Raw genomic sequence first — 18,914 nt, forward strand, 5'->3', positions numbered from 1 at the left:
CTACATATAGCTGACTGGCTATTAGGACAGTTTTGCCAAATATTACAGTAAAGAAATTACCCACCCTAGCTTTAAATGCTGAATATCACTTTTTTTAATAGATATTGGCTTTAACAATTAAAAAAAGAGTGATGAGATTTCATCATCCGACACTCACCAACCATGATGGCCACCAGGAGCCCGGTCACCCTCTGCTCCTTCACCTCCTGGATGCGAGGCTTGTCTCCGGGGGCGACGGCCTTGCTCATGACAGTGAGGGCGTTGACGTGGGTCACCGAGCGGACGGTCGCGGCCGCCATCCACGGCAGGCCGAACAGGGCCGAGCAGCCGCCCAGCACCACGATCAGCAGCAGGTCCAGATGGAAACCAGAGCCCTTCACCAGCATCCGCTCCTTCTTACTCACTATCAGGCTGCAGGGAGTCGGAGAGGAACACGGATGTAAACAGACTCAGCATGCACGCTTTTAGATGAAAGCCTCCTTTAATACTTCTCAAAAAGCAATACAGTCCAGCGTGAGTGTGGTGAGGTGGGTGACATGGTGATATGAAACATCATTGTTTACTTCTTCAAAAACTTACTTCTAAGTTCAGAAACTGTGAATGCAATGTAAACTTAAAGAAATACCGTATGGTGGTTTTCAGTTCTTTAGCAGCTGAATCTAATAAAAGCTGTAATCATCTTTCAAAAAAGAATGTAAAAGACCTCATAAACTGACCATAAAATACAGTAATAGTTATATATAGTATAGTAAATAAATGTTAAAAAAAAGAAAGTATTAAAATATTAAATCATAGATTCCTGCCAATTATTTGGATTGTAAGTTGTTAAGTCAACGTTAGTTTTTAATATATTTGAAGAAAATACAACTACTCATCATTATAGCATTGATCTTATTTCAAATCTGTTATTATTTCATTATTCTAATTATTAAAATGATGATGCTGGTAAAAATGGTTATGGTTATTAATTGACCTTCACTTTTTATATGTATTTTAAAATTTAACTGATGTTTGAATTGTTTTCTTTTTGAATTCATAAAGCCTTTTTATGTATGAAAGGTGCTCAAAATATTATATTTATTTTAATGATATTTAATTTATTTAATTACACTTATTAAACTACATTATAATGTGTAAAACTATAAATCCAACTTTAGGGTCCTGTTATACCCGTTTCAGGCTGTACCGTAGAGATCTATCAAAACAAACTGACTCTTAAAATGTCATATCATCAAGTAATTCTGATGATATTCCTTCATTATGTGACTTGTGACTCACGTGGTGATCTGAGTCTCCATGAAGATGAGGATGAAGACCAGCAGAGCGGGCATACAACAGGCAAACATCATCCAGATGGGGAATTCTCCGTTGGTGCCCAGAGGACTGATGATCCAGCCGCGTTTGGAAGGACTCGTCACGGAAAAACCGTGAGGAACGCTAAGTTTCTGAACGACAACAGGGAAGAAGAAGAAGATGATTGTCTGCGTTGTTGGGAATCTTCAGCAGCCAAAGGTCTAACATTTATAAAACATAGAGTCGTAATATTTGAGTGTTACCTGTGTGTAAGTGTCGTCCATACTGTAATCCACCAGGACCATGATGAGGATGGCGATCGGTACGCCAAAATCTCCAATAACCCTGCGCAACTTAACACATAAGATGTGATAGTTTGAGCACAGCTGGCAGCTTCACATATTATATCCAAAAATAAATAAGAAATACATTGTTTGAATGCTTATTCTTGAACCTGAAAACAGAAGTTTATAAAGCAATTTCACTACAAGGTCCATTTAGTTGCCGTTAACAGTCTCACATGAAATGAGGAAAATTATGTGATATGATTGAAAAGCTCCACAACAGCAACTAAGAGGAGGTGAGATCATTTTGTCCACTAATGTTTCCCATTTATGAATCAATTTAAACTTTTAGGCCAACATAGATAACAACTTCTTAAAGGAACAGTTTAACATTTTGGGAAATATAATACCACTCTCCATTAAATACGAAGCTGCAGTCTGTTAGCTTAGCTTAGTTGAGCACAAAGACTGGAAACAGAAGCAAACACCTAGCACATCTCAAGCTCACTATTCAACCCTTTATATTTTGTAGTTGCTTTGCTGAGCATTTCCCAAAGTGTCAAACTATTCCTTTAGTAGTTGAAAAAATAAAGGAAGTATAACATGAGGACTGGGCAAACTCCATCTGAAAAGGATGATCATGTGATACAATCAAAAGCTCCAGAACAGCTACTCAACGGAGCACTTAGACTGGCTCAAATGAGTCTGAAATTTTATTATATTTCAGAGGTTTGGATGCAAGAATTGACAGATTATAAAGCATACATAGATTATTGATATAGGATGTGGGAGGTTTCCTCTTTTTTTTGTGATTTTCTTTAGTATTTTTGCCTTTATAAAACATTTTTAAGCAATGTTAAATAAAGATGTAGGTTACATATATAGGGGTTAATGTTGGAGAACTGGTGTTTTTAAGGTGAAATTTAGCTCCTCACCCTTCCAGGGAAGAACGCACTGTTCTTGAACTTGCGCAGGTAGAAAGCAATGAAAAAGGTTCCGGCCATGAGGACCAGAGAGAGCAGCGCCGTGTTGGGCTGTCCTCGGACCGTCACCGGCAGGGTGCTGTTGTTTAACATGAGGGTGATATTTTCCATCGAGTCGTCGTCCACTTCTGTGCCGTTGAGGGAGCAACTTTTCAGCGGGTGCTCCTTGAAAATCTGCCACACAGATGACATAGAAGGTTCAAATTAATGCAAAATATTCATCATTTATCACTGTTTAAGGTGCCACAACAACACTTTCTGGAAAATTTGATTGTCCAGTAGTGAAAACGCCTTTCAAGTCTGTGCCATAAAACTCTAAAAATAGCAAACCTTCCAAAATCATAAGCCTGGATAAAAGTTAAACTTTTAATCCATTTAACTTTCAAGGACAATCAATCACAAAAGATTTCAGATGCACTTGTTAGAAAAACATTCTCATTTCGACTCAGAGATTTGAATATTGTCCAAAGATTAGTCTGTTCAGTTTAGTGTCGGGGACGTGAACACTCAGCGTGCCAACAAAAACTTTTTGTAATCAGGAGCTGTTATGTGAAGTCTCAGGCGTACCCTGCCGAGCTTGATGAAGGTCTCGCAGATGAAGATGAGGGAGATGAGGAAGGAGAAGATCTCCTGGGTGAAGCGGGAGACGAAGCGGACCAGGAAGCTTCCCTCAAAGGCCACCATGACGATCACTATGACGATGAGCCAAAACCCGATCCAGACACGGCCGGTCAGATACTCCATGCTGTTTGCTTTGCAGAACTGTGAGGACACAGAGACAAGAAACTCAATTCCTGAAACCCTTTTTGTCTCAAACAGTCCTACATTAACGCTCTACTGAAGTTGGAATAGTCTTGTTTATTTCATATTGATAGATTTCTTTGTATTTTTAGCTTTTTATGTGCTCTGCCTTTTGAACGTCTTAGTTGGAAAAAGGGTGATGTCACATACTTTGTGCATTCAGCAAAACTTTAATCATATTACAGTGAGTTCTTACAGTTGTTTAGTTGTTTGCTTTAGTTGCAGCTATTGTGCGTGTTAAAAAAAAAGTTGAACATTTTGTGAAACACGCTTATATTTGGTATTCCCTGTACAACTCTCGTGTCTGTTTGTTACATTTAGGAATAAAGCCAGCAGCTGGTTAGCTTAGCATAAAGACTGAAAACAGAGAGAAAGCATTAGCCTGGCTCCGTCCAAAGGTAACAAAATCTACCTTCAAGTTAAAAACAACACGTAACCCCCATGAAACTTTTAACAGGGGTTATGTGTCGGACCATTTCTTGGCTGACCTCAGTCGCTTCCTGGATTCTACACTGAACAAGACATAAGGAAGTTACTCCTTCCGGTCCAAAAATGGCAATAAAACTCCTCTAGAACCACAAGTTGTTGTATTCATGCTAACGTTTCTGTACCTATCAAACAAACAAGATAACATACGTTGGTGCTCGTAGTCAAACTTTGTTACCTTTTGACAGAGCCAGGCTAGCTGTTACTGTCTCTCTTACTACGCGTACAGCTAGAGTGGTAGAGAACTTCTCATCTAACTCTCGACAAGAATGTGAATACACCTATTTTTCAACCTTGAAAGGAATTTATAAACTGGATTTTCATTTTGTACGCTGTTGTAATTGTCAAGAAAACTCATCATCAGTTGCTGTTTATCAACCTACACTGTAGAAGGCTTCTTCAAAGACCAGCAGGGGTCCAGAGAAGCCCACAATGAGTAGCGGCTGTGCTCCGAGCAAGCAGAAGATCACACCCTGCACTGCTGTCGACACAATCAGCTCAGAAACACCAATCAGACCCTCCGTCTTCTCACCTAGCAACAAACAACAAAAAAACACGGTAATCAACACCAACAAAGGTGGTTCGTTAATGGATCATGGAGGGACAAGACACAAACATTGTAAGGGCTTTTGATATACGAGACGATAAACTGTGAATCCACAGTAACTCGACTCCTGCTTCCCCGAGAGCAACTCACCCAGCAGGCCTCCGAACGTTATGGCTGGAGAGAGGGCAGCGAAGTAGATGAAGATGACGGCGGCCATGCACTGACTGTTCAGAGCATCCTTGAAGTCACTGAGGTACTTTGGGTAGCGGCGTCGCACGTCTCGTATAAGCCCGCCAAAGGGGCGTCTGGTGCGCTCTAAAGGGTCGTCTGACTTTTTCAAGGGTGTGAGGAGGGCCTCTGTGTGATGGAAAAGAGCAGGTTATTAACTACAATAACAGGATGTCATAGAACAGCACCTGACATTTCAAATGATTTGATTTATCACCTTTTTCTTCGGGGGTTTTAGGCTCCTTGGCCTGTTTGACCCCCTGCTCCTCCCTCTTGCGCAGCATCTCCCGCTGAAAGCGAGCGACAGAGCGCAGCAGCTCGTCTCCTCCCATCTCTGAAGGAGGCAGCACGATGCTGCAGTCCAGGAAGCTGTTGATGGCGTTCAGCAGGTCCTGCCTGTCGTCTGCCAGGTAAGCTACCTCGTGGAATTGCTGGATGGGAATTCAGATTTAAAAACAGATGTAACCAGTAAAATACTACACAATATTTTCCTTCTAAACTATTGTTCTTTATCTCTTTCTTTATAGAAATCATTAAACGTAAATGATTTAATACATTTATATAAAATGTATATAAAAATTATAAAATGTTATAATTTTTTTAATAAATTTTAGTTCATAGACATGATTTATATCAATTTATTCAACTACTTTATTGAAATCAATTTGTAAAATAAGGAATACATTTGTTGTAATTTTTTTAATTCTATTTTTATATATAAACTGTATTGTTTTTTTCATTAATCTAGCTTCATGTTCTAAAAATCTTTTTTATTACATTTTAACCATTTTTATTGTCAGAATTCCTTGGTCTTTAAATGTTAAATAGTTTTTTAGAGGGAATAGAAAAGATTATTCCTTCATTGTTTCCTTTGATTTTTTTTTCAATTTGGGTTTTGTATTTAAATAATAAGGAGCCCTCAATGTGCGTAGCTCGCTCACCTTGTCAGACATGAGTGTGGAGATGGAGCGTCCTATCTGGTGATAGTCCATGCTGGTGGTGGCGGGTCCCAGCAGAACGAAGAGAAACCTGACGGGTACCGGAACCTCAAGGACGGACTCCAGCTCCACGGCCTCCTGAAGTCGCACAAACGCCATGGTGGGCTGCTCCAGGAAGTCCACACTGCCTGGAAGATGAGCGGGATGTAACAGTCAACAAACAGAGATTTTAAATTGCTAAGATATTTTAAGTTAAGTGTGTGTGGTTTTCAAGACTCACCCACAAGGACGACAGTGGCCTCAGCATTTTCAGGAATCTTCTCCAGCAGCTTCAGCTCGTGTTTGGATTTGGACCGATGCATCCCGGACACCGACATCGTCTCTTTCTGCTGTAAAAAACAAAAGCAACACAAGAAGCACAATCAGGGATAACGATGAATACTTGTAACCAGGACTATTTAGAAATATCTGCACTGGACTAACCTGTGTCTCGTTCTTCTCCATGTCGATGCGTGTCTCGGTGTCCCCCGTGGTGTGGACGCCGCCCATGAGCGGGTCGGTCACCGACGGTTCAGTCTGATGGGTGTGGTTGGCACTGTTGTGGTGCGTTATCAGGCTGCCCAGGCTGGCCGCGGAGATGTTCCTGGGAAAAGGGCTAGTGTGCTCCTTCTCATCGCTCGGGTGACTAGGGGAGGCCGGGAAAGGGAAGAGAGAGGGTGAGCAGGAGGAAGAGAGGCAGTGACAAGGCATGAAGCCACCTAACAGCAGGGAGTGTGCAGCAGTGACAGAAAAGTCGGTTTAATCGCCGTTTATCCTCATAATGAAAAGTATGAACTGATATTAGCTTTGAAAGTCAGAGTGTAGTCTTGTGTCAACATGCACCCTGTAATGATCACAAGCATTACCAAGAGGTATATCACATAAACCCCCCCATTACTCTCTCCCCACATCTCCTGCCTGTGTCTTAACTGATCAAAATAACCCAAAATAATCTTAAAAAAAGGGGTCATAAGTAAGATTTATACTACTAATTTATAGTACAACATGACCCTAATGTGCAGCTAATTTGGCTGTTTACCCCTAAAGATTTAGAAATGTCAACTTGTGATCTCTCATCATAGGTTAAAGTCTTAGTGCCGGAGTAACAGGGATTTTTATTTTTCAGATTGTTCCAACTTTGAAGCCTAAAGAAGTGATTATCGAGTATTTCACAAGAATAAAAGCCACAATCAGAGAGACAAAATTTGATTCAACACAATAATAAACTTGTAATGCTTGCTTTCCAGCCTTACAACAAATGAACGCTCAAGTCTCTTTTTCCTCATCCTTGTTTTGAGAAGCACCTGATTCAGCTGCACATTACCGGAGGACGCACAGAGAACCAGTTTTCTTTTGTTAAAAGATACCAGTGATACCAAAAGATATCTGCCATTTCAAAATAACTAAAAAAGCTAATAACGAGATAGTAGTGATATTGTGGTAAAACTTTGCCTCAAACCTACGTCTGATACTTGGATGAAAGACACAAATCTATCAGTTAGCTGAATTCCCTCACTAGGCTACTTAAAACTCTCTTAAAGAGAATAGCCGCTTGTTAGTTGCATCTGGTGCAACAGGTCACCTGTGTTTCAGCAGCAGGGCCCTCAGGACGTTGGCTCGGTCCTCAGCTTTGATCTGGTCAGATATGATCATCTGCTCCACCACCTGGTGGGCGATGCCCGGCAGGGTCTTCTGGTCCAGGTCCAGCAGCACTGCACCTGTGGACGCACACATACTGGGCTCAGCAAATTGTGAACCTGCATCGCTGACTTTCAGGCTTAAAAATGAACCCTGCTTTCATTTCTTACCGTGTGAGATGGTCTTTCGGAGCTCCAACAGACTGCGGAAGGACAGCGAGGCCACGTGGGGTTTCCCCCAGCGGTCGGTCTCCTCCTCCACGTCCTCCTCAAACTTGATCCATCGAGCAGTCTCCTTCCACTGCATCTCCTGGTTCTTGTCCATAGTCAGCTCATTCAGCTCCACAAACACCTGGAGACAACGTCACACAGGAAACACGTGCAGGTGTAGGTGAGACAGAGAACATCCATACTGTCCACACAAAACCACATGCATGTTCAGCACGTGCCAAATATTCAACTCAAAAGCCAAAACCCTTCGTATTTAGTCAGCTGAGAAAACAGACTCCATGCCTACTGGGTTACCATGTGATTTTTTTAGATTCACACCACGCACACAAAAGATACATCTTGTCAATGTTATCACCCTTGATGTTTAACCCCAAAAAAAAGTTGCAAAAAAACACAGGAAAAACATCTTAAAAGCTTAATAATCTTCAGCTGTCTCAGCATAAAATGTCTGTTAACAAGTTATTAGTTGATCACCATGCTGGTCAGTCACAATCCGCTGTGAGATGAAGACCAAAAACTGATGGAAAACTCTCCCTTAATACAGAATATCGCCTGCATGCCTGTGAAATCACGCTCACACGGATCAAACCTGACTCTGGCCGGTCACCCAGCCTCACCTTCTGGTACCGAGCCATCACGGAGTCCACGTCCAGCAGGACGCCTCCGAAGCGCGAGGCAGGGCGGTACAGAACCACCGGTACCGGCTGGAGGAGCGAGACGGTGCAGGAGAGGACTCAAACACTGATACAGCGGCACAAAGGATGGGACCCTCACTTTTACACACATACCCCCAGGTATCTCGTCCTCATCACACACACACCTGACAGGGACCTGTTGTTCACACGGACTGCTGGGGGCTCAGAGCTGTGTGTGACATTGTGTGTGTGTGTGTGTGTGTTAATAAAACATAGCTCTCTCTCTCTCTCTCTCTCCCTCAGGAGCTCTCAGTGTCCGGTTACCTGAGCTTCTCTCTGCCCTCTTTTTCTTTTCCGTGTGTGAAAGGAAAGATCTCATTCATTCATTTTTAATTGTCTCCTCTCCTCCCTGTCCCATCCACAAAAGAGACAGGACAGTGAAAAATTAGAGAGGGAAAGATGAGAAAACATTTCCCAGGATTTGCAACAATTTATTGTGGCAATTTTTAACATAAATCATAGTCTGAAGTAGAAAATAAAGATTAAAACATAGCACCGAAAAAATTGCAGCCCAGTCGGTCATTTTTCAGAACAAATAAATAAAATAAGTTTTTTTTAAAGTGATGGCAGGTTTAATTCTGGGTTTTTAAAGTTACCGGAGCAATTAGTTGATTAATAGATAGTTAAATTGACAAAACATTCTGTTTCTTATCATTTAATATTTATGGGGTTGAGGCTGTTGGTTGAACAAAACAAGCATTTTACGACACATTTAAAGGATCAACAAAGCCCAAATTATTGTATATTTTATTGCTCAATGACAGATTTCTTAAAATCCTTTAAATGGTTGTTGGTTACTTTTTGCAGGAACGGAGCATTGAACCTTATAATTAATACTGGAAAAAAATATTGTGATTTTTATCAATGCTTCATTATTTCTTAAACCTGTAACTTATTATTTATCTATTTACTGATATTTTGTAATTCAAACGATCAATTGCAATCAATTCATTTAAAAAATAGTTAAATATTAACTGAGTAAGAAAATGATCAGAAGCAGTATCCCTAGTTTTGAGTTCTGGTGACGAGTTGACTCTTGTTTACCTTTGGATCACAGATTGTGTCTTAAATGTTACCAAAACTAAAAGATTATGTCTCTGTCATTTAAAGTAATAAAGGTACACGTTTGCCAAAATAAATGTTGGTCCTGATGAGGCTGAAAAACAGGACAAACGTCGTCTTACTTTGCAGGACATTAGTTGATGTGAGTCGGGCTTCGTGTCTCACCTCATGTGGTGTTCGGTCCTGCTTGCGGCTGCGGGTGGTCGACTCCTTGTGGTCCTTGCCGGTGTGCACCACTTGTCCCTTGGTGCTCTTTCTGACCAGGTGTCTGCGCATGCCGGGAACATCTTCAAAACGATGACCTGGAGGAGATGAAGAGACAAGAAGAAGGGTGAGATGTGTTGAAGAATACAGAGAAGATGGACGACAATGACTTAAACTTCAGAAAACCCTCACACGCAAACAGCATACAACTCAATGAACATGACATCCAAATAATATAACTGGAGATTAAATCCCAGCACATTACATAGGATTCACAATGTAACAGTCTTTTTTTGTGCTTCTGCAGCCCTCAGCATGCACACGTTGACCTTACACCCCAAGTTTAAATCTCAGCCCACCAAGTCACAGCGGGCCAGGCCACTTTGCCTTTGTCTCTGTGGTCCCTCAGCAGGGAGTAGAGTTACTCAGGCTGGCATCACACCAGGCACTGAAAAGGATGCGGAGAGAGACGCCGGATGGCACAGACACAACACTGAGAGTAGGAATCGTCCCATCAGGTGTTAAGAGTTCAAAGATCAAAACAGATCAAAAAACAGGGAAAACTAACAAAAAACGCAACGAGCACCTGAACTTCTCTTCCCAAAACCACCAATTATATTAAAGTCCTACTGGTACAGTAATAAGTGTGATTCCTTTCAAGAATACATATTGCCTTACCTTTATCAGAGCTTGTACATCCTATGAAACAAACAGTGATGCTTTTAGGGGTCTTCATCAATGTTTCAAGTCATTGCAAGTTCAGAGAAAATACTTTTTGTCCAAAATTCTAAGATTTCCATCTTTACTTCAGCTTTTTACTGAAAGGGTCCCCTGTCAGGTCGCTTTATGGAGTCTGAGGTTTGGGGCAGACCCTGGAGTAAAATGAGGCCTGACTGGCATGCGGCTCTTGAAGGAGGAGGAGGGTTTGTGGTGGGCGTACGGTGACTGCTGGCACCGCCGTTTGACAACGTGACGGCCTCAAACTGGAGCGTGCAACTTGTGCAGGTTTTGACGAATCAAAAAGAAGTTGCCGTTTTTTGACCGGCGCCTGACCCGGCTGAAACTATCAGAAGGCATCAGTGGGCAGAGGTGTTAATTTGCTCAGGTCGCACAAAAGGGGAAGGACAGTGATGTAATAATTCCCATTGTTGAGCAGCAGCCAGAGACGGAGACACTTTCCCAGGATGATTTACGTTGGCGGGAAGCAGATAAAAGAAGAGTACGTGGTGATAAACCTGTAGGGAGGCTCGACTCTGTGTCACTAAGCCCCATAAAGGAAAAATATCTAGACCATATTAAGCCCAAACCTCCACCCACAGCCTCTTTATTTTGCCTTCGAGTCCACTTAACTCTCCCCCTTGTTTCGTTCCACTAATGAATAAAGATTGTTAGCTGAGATCCAGGTTTCACAATTAGCCACCATGTTGGCTTGGGCCTGAGTCCAAGAGCCTCAGCTGACATCGGGAACGGCTAATTTAATAACGTGGGCCTGTCTGCCACACACTCTGATAAACTGCTGCTCTCCGCTCAGGGGTCGGCTCCCTTACGTAAATCTCCCCGGCCCTGAACACAACCCCACGCTGGGGCCAGGGGCCGGGAACGTCACAGGGCAGCGGGGAGCCGACCACAATGTAGAAGGCTCTGGAGGTGGCCCCCCCCACCCTCGCCCTAATGTTTCTGGAGGAATCTGAGGAACAACAAATCCGAGACTTGCTGTCTAATCACAACAACAATAATTCAGAGGTAACTCATTTTTAAAAAGGTTGAAAATGCAGTTTACATCCATGTCTGTCCAAAATGTCATGACCTCTTCATTTTATCTTTCTAGACATTTGTGTGTCACTTTTAGCATCTGAATTATTCAATTATGGCCCAAAAAATGTTTGTAAGGTCACAGTGACCTTTTGCCACCACAATCGAATCAGTTCATCCTTGAATACAGATGGGCATTTAAGCCATAAATTCCCTAAAGTTGTTCCTGAGGTACCGTATGGACCGTATGGAATACAAACAAGACACCATCAGTCAGCCACACATGCTGCAGAATATTTGATGATGGTAGGGCAAACCACGACCACACATTTGGATTCATTCAAATATATGGGAAAAATAGCGGGAAGGTTTAACAGAAAGAAATGACAAATGTCATCTAAAATATTTTCTGCTGCAGTAAAAAAAGTTGTTATAGATTGATCAGTAATCAGCAGATAAATGTCTGGAACTCATCAAAGAGATCCATGAGATGGACACCAACTCATCTATATTTCTAGGCGGATAAAACAGATAATATATTAATTTGAATAATGGAAGTAGCAGCTAGTTGACCTCTCTCCCCTTTACCATTTATGAATAATCATGTGCAAATTATGTAGAACTACACTAGTACTGTAGCCAGTGTTTGCGACATGATCTGACCACGGCTTTGTTGATGTTTCTTTTGTTGGTATTAACAAAAAATATGATGATAGCCTAAGAACCCTTATGAACAATAAGCACAGAGATACAAGGGGTTAATTTAATTTAGAAGTGACCTACTGTATTGTTTCAAATGTCATTCTAATGAGTGAAGGAATGCACTCACCTACTTTAAAGCATTTTAAAAAGGCACAAAATCTACTTAATTCAAATAATCAAGAGGTTTCCTTTTTACCCACCTGGTGAACAAAAGTCCTCCAAGCAGGTTTTGGGAACATAAAAATCAGTCCAAGTGAGAATCAATCTTTACTCACTCTTGATGCCGTCCAGGTCAGCGGAGGCCAGCGTCTGAGCCTCGCTCTCGTCAGTGGGGATGCGTTGGTACTTGGCCTCCTCAGCACCCGTCATGTTGCCTGTGCGTCTGCGCTCTTGCAGGTCGTAGCCGCGGCTGGCGGAGGAAACCCGGGCCAGAGGTATGTGTTCAGGTGGTCCTGATGGGGGAGAGGGGCTGGCGGTGTCGGATGAAGTTGGCTTACTAGATAAAATAAAGAATAAAAAGTTGTTGCTCAGAGAATGACAAATGACATTTTCCACAAGAAAAGTTTTTCATGTGAAGCTGGAAACAGAGTAAAAAAAGATCCTCCACTGCTCTGCTTTTATAGTCAGTTTATTTTTGTCCCTGATACGCGATATAGTTGTCACAGGAATAATATCTCCACATTTTGGTTATCATCTTTTGATAGACCCCACTAATGCTGCTCTTTATAAAACAGGCTTGCATCTCTCAGCTCAAAAACACAATGCACAAAAAAAATATATTTCAAAAAGTGCATTGATGTGGCGACAGAAAATGCTTGGACGTTACAAATCCTTCAAAGCCCTTTTGAAATAAACATATTGAACTCACCGTCCTTTAAACATCAGTTGCCCACAGCATTTCAAAAGGAATATTTTTTTCTTCTCTGTTATTTCCCCCGTATATCAGGATGTGTTATAAAACAAATCCACTGTTATTAGGTTGCTCTCCGATCGAAAACAAGCAAAAGGTGCATATACGCAGCTTTATCCCTGCCCAGATTAGACCCTCATGAAGTGGAACAGTAAATGTCACAGATGGAGCCTCGGGCTGCTGAGGTGTGTTGCGTCGTCTATGGCGACAGGTGATATATGGGTCTCCAACCAGAGGATTACTCTGGTCCATCAGATCAAGCCCAGCAGGCCCACTGGATGCCTGAGACGTGGTAACGTACAGTGTGTACCTCACCGACCAATCACAAATGTGCCCGAGACGTTTCGCCCAATCAGAACGTCCGTGAGAACATTTCAGCAACATGGCAAAAACATGCAATCATCACAGCAGGTAAAGCATCGTTATATAAAGTCTCTCACGCCCCTCTTTTTTTTCAGTCTGAGAACTAGACCTAACTCACTCTGAGGAAGTTGCATCTTCAGTATCTGCTCCCACCGCAGACTGTGGCACGATGTCAAGTTCACGGGTCGAGTGAGGGCTCTCTTTGCTACGTTTGGCCACATGGTCTTCATCAGAGAGAAAGAACTGTGGAGGGGATATGAGACGATGGTTACTGTGAAAACAAACAACTAACCCAACAATTCAACCAAGAAATTCAGATTATTACTGCAGAGAAACAAAACAGCCTTGTCCACATTACAACAAGGGAGATAATTGAGAAGTATTAATGAATTATTATTATTATATTCCTTTATTGATCCCCATGGGGAAATAATTGCAGCAGCTCAACTACACAGACACAGACAATAAATACACATACTATACAACAACATGATTAAAGAAGGAATTTGATCTTGAAAATCGATTTATTTACATATTTACTGTAAAAATCAGGGACTATTGTCTAAAGGCATCTATTAGGTCCGCAGTCAATAATGGGTGAACATAGGAAAATATGAAAAATGATATGTGATGGGAAAACTGGGAGATCTAAGGACAATGTGGACATAAAGTGAGCAGACTAAGAAATGTGTAACCTGCTCCGTTGAGGTTTGTTTCCTCATTTTTATTTGTAAAATAAATGTATTTATACTCTAACAAAGATACAAATCGACAAAATGCTGAATCCGAACAGTAACACAAAACTAAAAGCGTTAAACTAAAGAAAAACAACTGCTCTCAATCATCTTTTTCAAATTATGCAGCGGTGCATAGATGAATTCAGTCTCTGTATGTGAAGCTTAATAACAACCAAACATGAAACCCACTAATGAATGATTAAGACTATACTGAAATATTCATAGAGGAAAATTTGTTAATGCTACAACAGTGAGTGAGCAGGCTGTATGTCAGAGCATGGACTATGGCCAATGTGCACAGCAGCACATTCCTGAACGCTCATTTAGTCACATCTTAACGCAAATCATATCGGACATTAAAAGGTCGCTGTGACCCCCATTTACGTCTGCATGAACAGTTATTATCATTTTAACTGGACAGTGAATATGAACACATCAAGGTATAAAAGCAACCAAGTCTACAGCCTGACCAATACATCAAATAATGGTGGTTATGGTGTGTTGAATAAATACAATTACAGCACATAATGCAGTTAAGATCTTGTCATTACGTATTTTATTAGCTAGACTTAATTCTTGAACAACTCTTTCTATGATTAAATGGATGCTGATGAAGTTTAAGAATAATATATTAAAATATTTAAATACTTCTTTCCTCTTATGTTTGTCATAACGCATTGATTAAGTTTGAAGGGTACTTACTAAAAATGTTTGTTTTTGTTAGAGCTGAAGCGATCGGGAAATCGACGGAAACCATTTTGATAATCGATTGTCTTTTTTTTAAAAAGTAAAATACAAAATTTATGGTTTCATCTTTTCAGATCTCAGGATTTGCACCTTTTTCATTTTTTTATGTTCCAGTTATCTGAATAATTTGGGGTTATAGTCGCAAAGAAAAACTTAAAACTCAAGAGTAAAATCAATATGAAGAAAATGTTCCTATATTGTGAATTTTTTTAGGCAAAATGATTAAAGATGCTCAGCAGATTTATCGCTAATCAAAATACTTGTTACCTGCAACCCTAGTTTTTGTATAAACATGTAGAAAACAACAAATATAATCCAAAAAGAATACTGTCTGATACATTTTTATGTCAGTTCCTGTCAGTGTTTTTACACTCACTTATAAATGAACTTAAATATAGGTAAGAGGGCGAATGATTACCTCCACATCTTTCCCTCTCTCTGACTCAGACGGAGCAGACGTTGTCTCCATCCCCTCATCCTCCTCTTCCTCTTCATCCTCTCCCTCCTCTATGGGCCCGCTGCTGGGAACATGGCTGCTTTTGTGATCTTTGTCCTTTCTCCTTTTCTTGCTGCTCTTCTTCCTGCGTCCCTCGGAGGGCAGTTTGGACAGAGGTCGGTGGATGTGGTGAGAGGAGTGACGGTGGTCTGAGGAGAAGATAGAGCAGAGATACACAACATGAGCTACTTCCATATTTAAGTTTTTTTTTTTTTTTTTTTTTACATTTCCCTGGCTTGCTGAATGTTGAACTGCAGTGCACAACGAGGAGACCATCGGGTGCTTACATTCAATGTCCTCCTCATGGTAGTTGTGGTGCTGTTCATCAGGAACGGCTGCAGCGGGGCTGAGGATCTGCTGGAAGCGCTGGACCCCCAAGGCTTTGTTCAGGTCCCCCTCATCCTCCTCTTCAGGGCGCGGAGACCCGTGTAGTGTTGAGGCAGCAGGAGCCTCTGGCTGCAACACAACAAATGAACAAACACATTAAAAAATATATACATATCTGTCAACATATCAGAATTTCAGAAATCCAAAGTGTTTAATAAATATATAAAACATTAGAAAAAAATAAATAAATAAAAGATTTCATCCTGCTTCTTTCCACAATAATAGTTTACCGCATGTAAAAAAAAAAATCTTATAACAATTTGTTTTTCAAAAAGAAAAGCCTGTTTAAGTAGATACTAAAGTCTACACTAAAGCTCTGTCCCAATCCATTACTAGACACTGTTAACACCATATACTGGATAATAATCTCTATAGTATACAGTTTTTTCAGTTGGTATACAGGAAATCAACACACAAAACTGTTTCATAGAAACAGGAAATGATGCAATATCTGCACCATGCAAAGGCAATAAAACTGACTTAAGAACGCTGCTGCCTTTTAAACCAAACAATGAGACGGCAAAATCATTTTCCGTAGAATAAATTCTTATTTTCTCCCTTGTGGGGTTTCTGGAACTTTTTCGCCCCCATCCTAAATTAGTTTGAATGTTTTCGAACAGTAATAAGCTCCTACTTTTCCTTTGTGCATTGCCTTGTGGGAGAATATTGTCCATTCACAGCACACTCAAAAATTATGCTTTTCTTTTGGCGGTACACAGACATTGACACTCACATATTCAAATCTTGGTTAGAATTAGTATGTAGAAGGGATTTAAGACACAGGATACTGCCTTTCTGCTAAACCAACACCAGAGGGAGTTCTGGTTCTACAAATTCTCCACAGTCGGGACATCATATGACGAGTCCTCTCATGCAAACCCTTCTGAAAAATGTGCCTGACATTGGAAACAATAGCCATGTGCTTTGATCAGTTAGTCTTTTTCCACGCTGTGGTGTGACAGGGATCACGTGGGTGACAGGAGATCTGTTTTCTTGCAGCAGGATGCCGTGCCCTGCTGCGCCCTGCTCCGCCGGTGGGATGTTGTGATAAGGATCGGCTGCAGCAACACAGCGAGGTGGATCCACTCTAGCTAACGTGATCGTTCTGTAGCCACCTCACGGCAGAGTCAATTGTTGCCATGACTACTGCACAGGTACCTCAGATCCTGCGGCGAATCCTTCCTGAGGCAAAACTCAGGGGCCACAAGTCATCTGATGCTCCCACAAATGGTTCTCAGCACACCAAACATGTCAATCGTATATTATGTTTTCTTCAGTGCTGCAGGGAGTAACAGAAAGCACGTGGTGACTCAGCTCACACCTGCTGCTCCTGCTTACTTTGTGTCAGGCTTGCACTCAGACTCTCACTTAAATGCACAGCAGACTGCTAAAAAAGCACACAAATGCACTGTAAGGTATTAAAATTACAGTGGCAGAAAGTACATGTACTTCAAAAGCGTACTTCGAGTATTTCCATTTTATGGTACTTAATATTCCGCAAGATTTCAAAGGGAAATACTGTACGTATTACTTTACAACTGACAGCCTTAATTTTTGCGTTAACTTTTGAATAAATACATTTTTAATAAGCTTATAAATAAGATTCCAAGCTTTTTTCAGGGGCCATTTTTCTGCAGAATGAGTACTTTTACTTTTCATACTTTAAGTATATTTTGCTGATAATACTTAAGTATCATGAATGCAGAAGTTTTACTTGTTACAGAGAGAATTTACACATTGGTATCAGTACAGTTACTCAAGTAAAGGACTACTTTTTCTAATACCGTAAATGTTTTTTCGTGCCACAAACTGTATCAAGACCCCATAATAAATCTAGTTATAACATCATATCAAATCAAATCAACTCTTTTAATCAACTTAAATCATTCCATTCAGAACAAGAACTAGTAGCTTCTTCCACGCATGATGTAAAGCAGCTTTTTTGTTCCACTGTTATCAGATTAAGCGCATCAAACCCATCAAGACAAGAAAATGCGTAACAGGAAACTCAAGAGTTCATCCTGAACCACACTTACAGCTCGACAGACTCATGAATTTAGGTATTTGCACAGAAAGTGTGAAGAACTGTTTCCCATGACCCACATTAGCCTCCAGAGTTTTACTCTGACCTTTTTTTTCATGCACACAGGTGACAGAAGCAGAAAGCCCTGCACTGAACTGTGGACAAGCTGAGACTTACGAGTTAAAAAAGAAAGACAGGTCAGCCTGTTAAGCACACATTCAATATTGACCCAAGTCTCAATTCCTCATTTAACCTTTTTTACCTGACAGATCAACAAGAGTCCCAGAAAAAAAGAGAGAGCGAACAAACTATACGTTCACCTCAGCGACCTCCAGAACAAACTGCCAAAGACAATTGAGCCCTTTAAAGCACCAAACACTGGTAGAGCAGATTTCTAAGGGCCTAAATGGAAAATGTGGCTCTTTTAAATTACAAATTTTGAGTTGGAGATAAAATATTGGAGCAGCTTGATTTTTGCACAAGGTTTATCAAACATTGTTAATAAATTCATTATTAATTTCTGCAATTAGGCATCACCCCACGTCTGCGTCCCTATGTCAACACTCAGTATCCTATCCAATCCAGATGTGTGCTGCTACACTATCCAGCAGTTTATTTTTACAGAGCTCCCATTCATATCACGGTTTCACAATGAATCCCTAGGTGGGAGAGATGTGCGAGGGATTCTCAAAGAGGTGAGAGGATTTTCCACAACAGAAACCATGTGTGAAAACAAGCCGAGGGGAGCCGAGTAAAAAAAAAAAAAAAAAAAAAATGACCAGACAACGAAGAAAAACTTTGAGAGAGAGAAAGAGTTTTTAAGAACTTACCTCGCTCATGGCAACTAGAGCTTAATTGCAATCAGCGTTTTTGGTGGAAACAAGTGTCACTGCCCTCCAACATGACAGAACTGGAGCACTGACCCTCAACACCTCTATTAAGAACTGCAGGCGAGAGACATCCCTCTCCCCCCCAGCTTATCAAGGCCTCGTGATGCCCTAATCAGAGCCCTATCGGCCAACCTGCCACCTTCACCAGTCTGCCCATTGTACCAGGGCAGAATAAACAAGACTCTCCCGCTTTGAGGACAAATGCCGCCTGAAAGGACAAGCCGTGTTTGAACAGCCAGGAACACAAAACCTCACGTTGACATTCATCTCCACATTTTAACTTTATATATTGACCAAGGTGCTCGTTGTCAGTGTGCCTCAAAGGACAGTGTAAATGCTTGGGAAATAAACATCTGACAATTTTTTAAAGAATGCATTTTTGATGGTAATATTGACAAAACAGATGTAAAGCAACAAGCTGAAACGAAATAAGATTTAACGTTGCGTGTGCCAGAAAGGTAAACCACAAATGACAGAAA

The 18,914-nt window shown here is 41.0% G+C and overlaps 1 protein-coding gene across 1 annotated transcript in view; it reads right to left on the reverse strand.

Moving 5' to 3' along the window:
• Positions 1 to 18,914, reverse strand: part of slc4a2b (solute carrier family 4 member 2b) — a 45,064-nt gene that overhangs the window by 4,307 nt on the left and 21,843 nt on the right. The window contains exons 7-24 of the mRNA XM_054623268.1: positions 15,423 to 15,591; positions 15,058 to 15,284; positions 13,274 to 13,398; positions 12,158 to 12,378; positions 9,390 to 9,526; positions 7,408 to 7,588; positions 7,182 to 7,317; positions 6,044 to 6,245; positions 5,841 to 5,949; positions 5,564 to 5,748; positions 4,840 to 5,053; positions 4,545 to 4,751; positions 4,231 to 4,379; positions 3,128 to 3,322; positions 2,513 to 2,734; positions 1,557 to 1,646; positions 1,279 to 1,445; positions 158 to 411 (exon numbers count right to left, since the gene is read on the reverse strand). Of these exons, the coding sequence (XP_054479243.1) occupies positions 158 to 411; positions 1,279 to 1,445; positions 1,557 to 1,646; positions 2,513 to 2,734; positions 3,128 to 3,322; positions 4,231 to 4,379; positions 4,545 to 4,751; positions 4,840 to 5,053; positions 5,564 to 5,748; positions 5,841 to 5,949; positions 6,044 to 6,245; positions 7,182 to 7,317; positions 7,408 to 7,588; positions 9,390 to 9,526; positions 12,158 to 12,378; positions 13,274 to 13,398; positions 15,058 to 15,284; positions 15,423 to 15,591 (3,190 nt within the window). The remainder of the gene's footprint in view (positions 1 to 157; positions 412 to 1,278; positions 1,446 to 1,556; positions 1,647 to 2,512; positions 2,735 to 3,127; positions 3,323 to 4,230; positions 4,380 to 4,544; positions 4,752 to 4,839; positions 5,054 to 5,563; positions 5,749 to 5,840; positions 5,950 to 6,043; positions 6,246 to 7,181; positions 7,318 to 7,407; positions 7,589 to 9,389; positions 9,527 to 12,157; positions 12,379 to 13,273; positions 13,399 to 15,057; positions 15,285 to 15,422; positions 15,592 to 18,914) is intronic.

The sequence above is a fragment of the Anoplopoma fimbria genome, chromosome 21, assembly GCF_027596085.1.
Source record: "Anoplopoma fimbria isolate UVic2021 breed Golden Eagle Sablefish chromosome 21, Afim_UVic_2022, whole genome shotgun sequence".
Lineage (NCBI taxonomy): Eukaryota > Metazoa > Chordata > Actinopteri > Perciformes > Anoplopomatidae > Anoplopoma > Anoplopoma fimbria.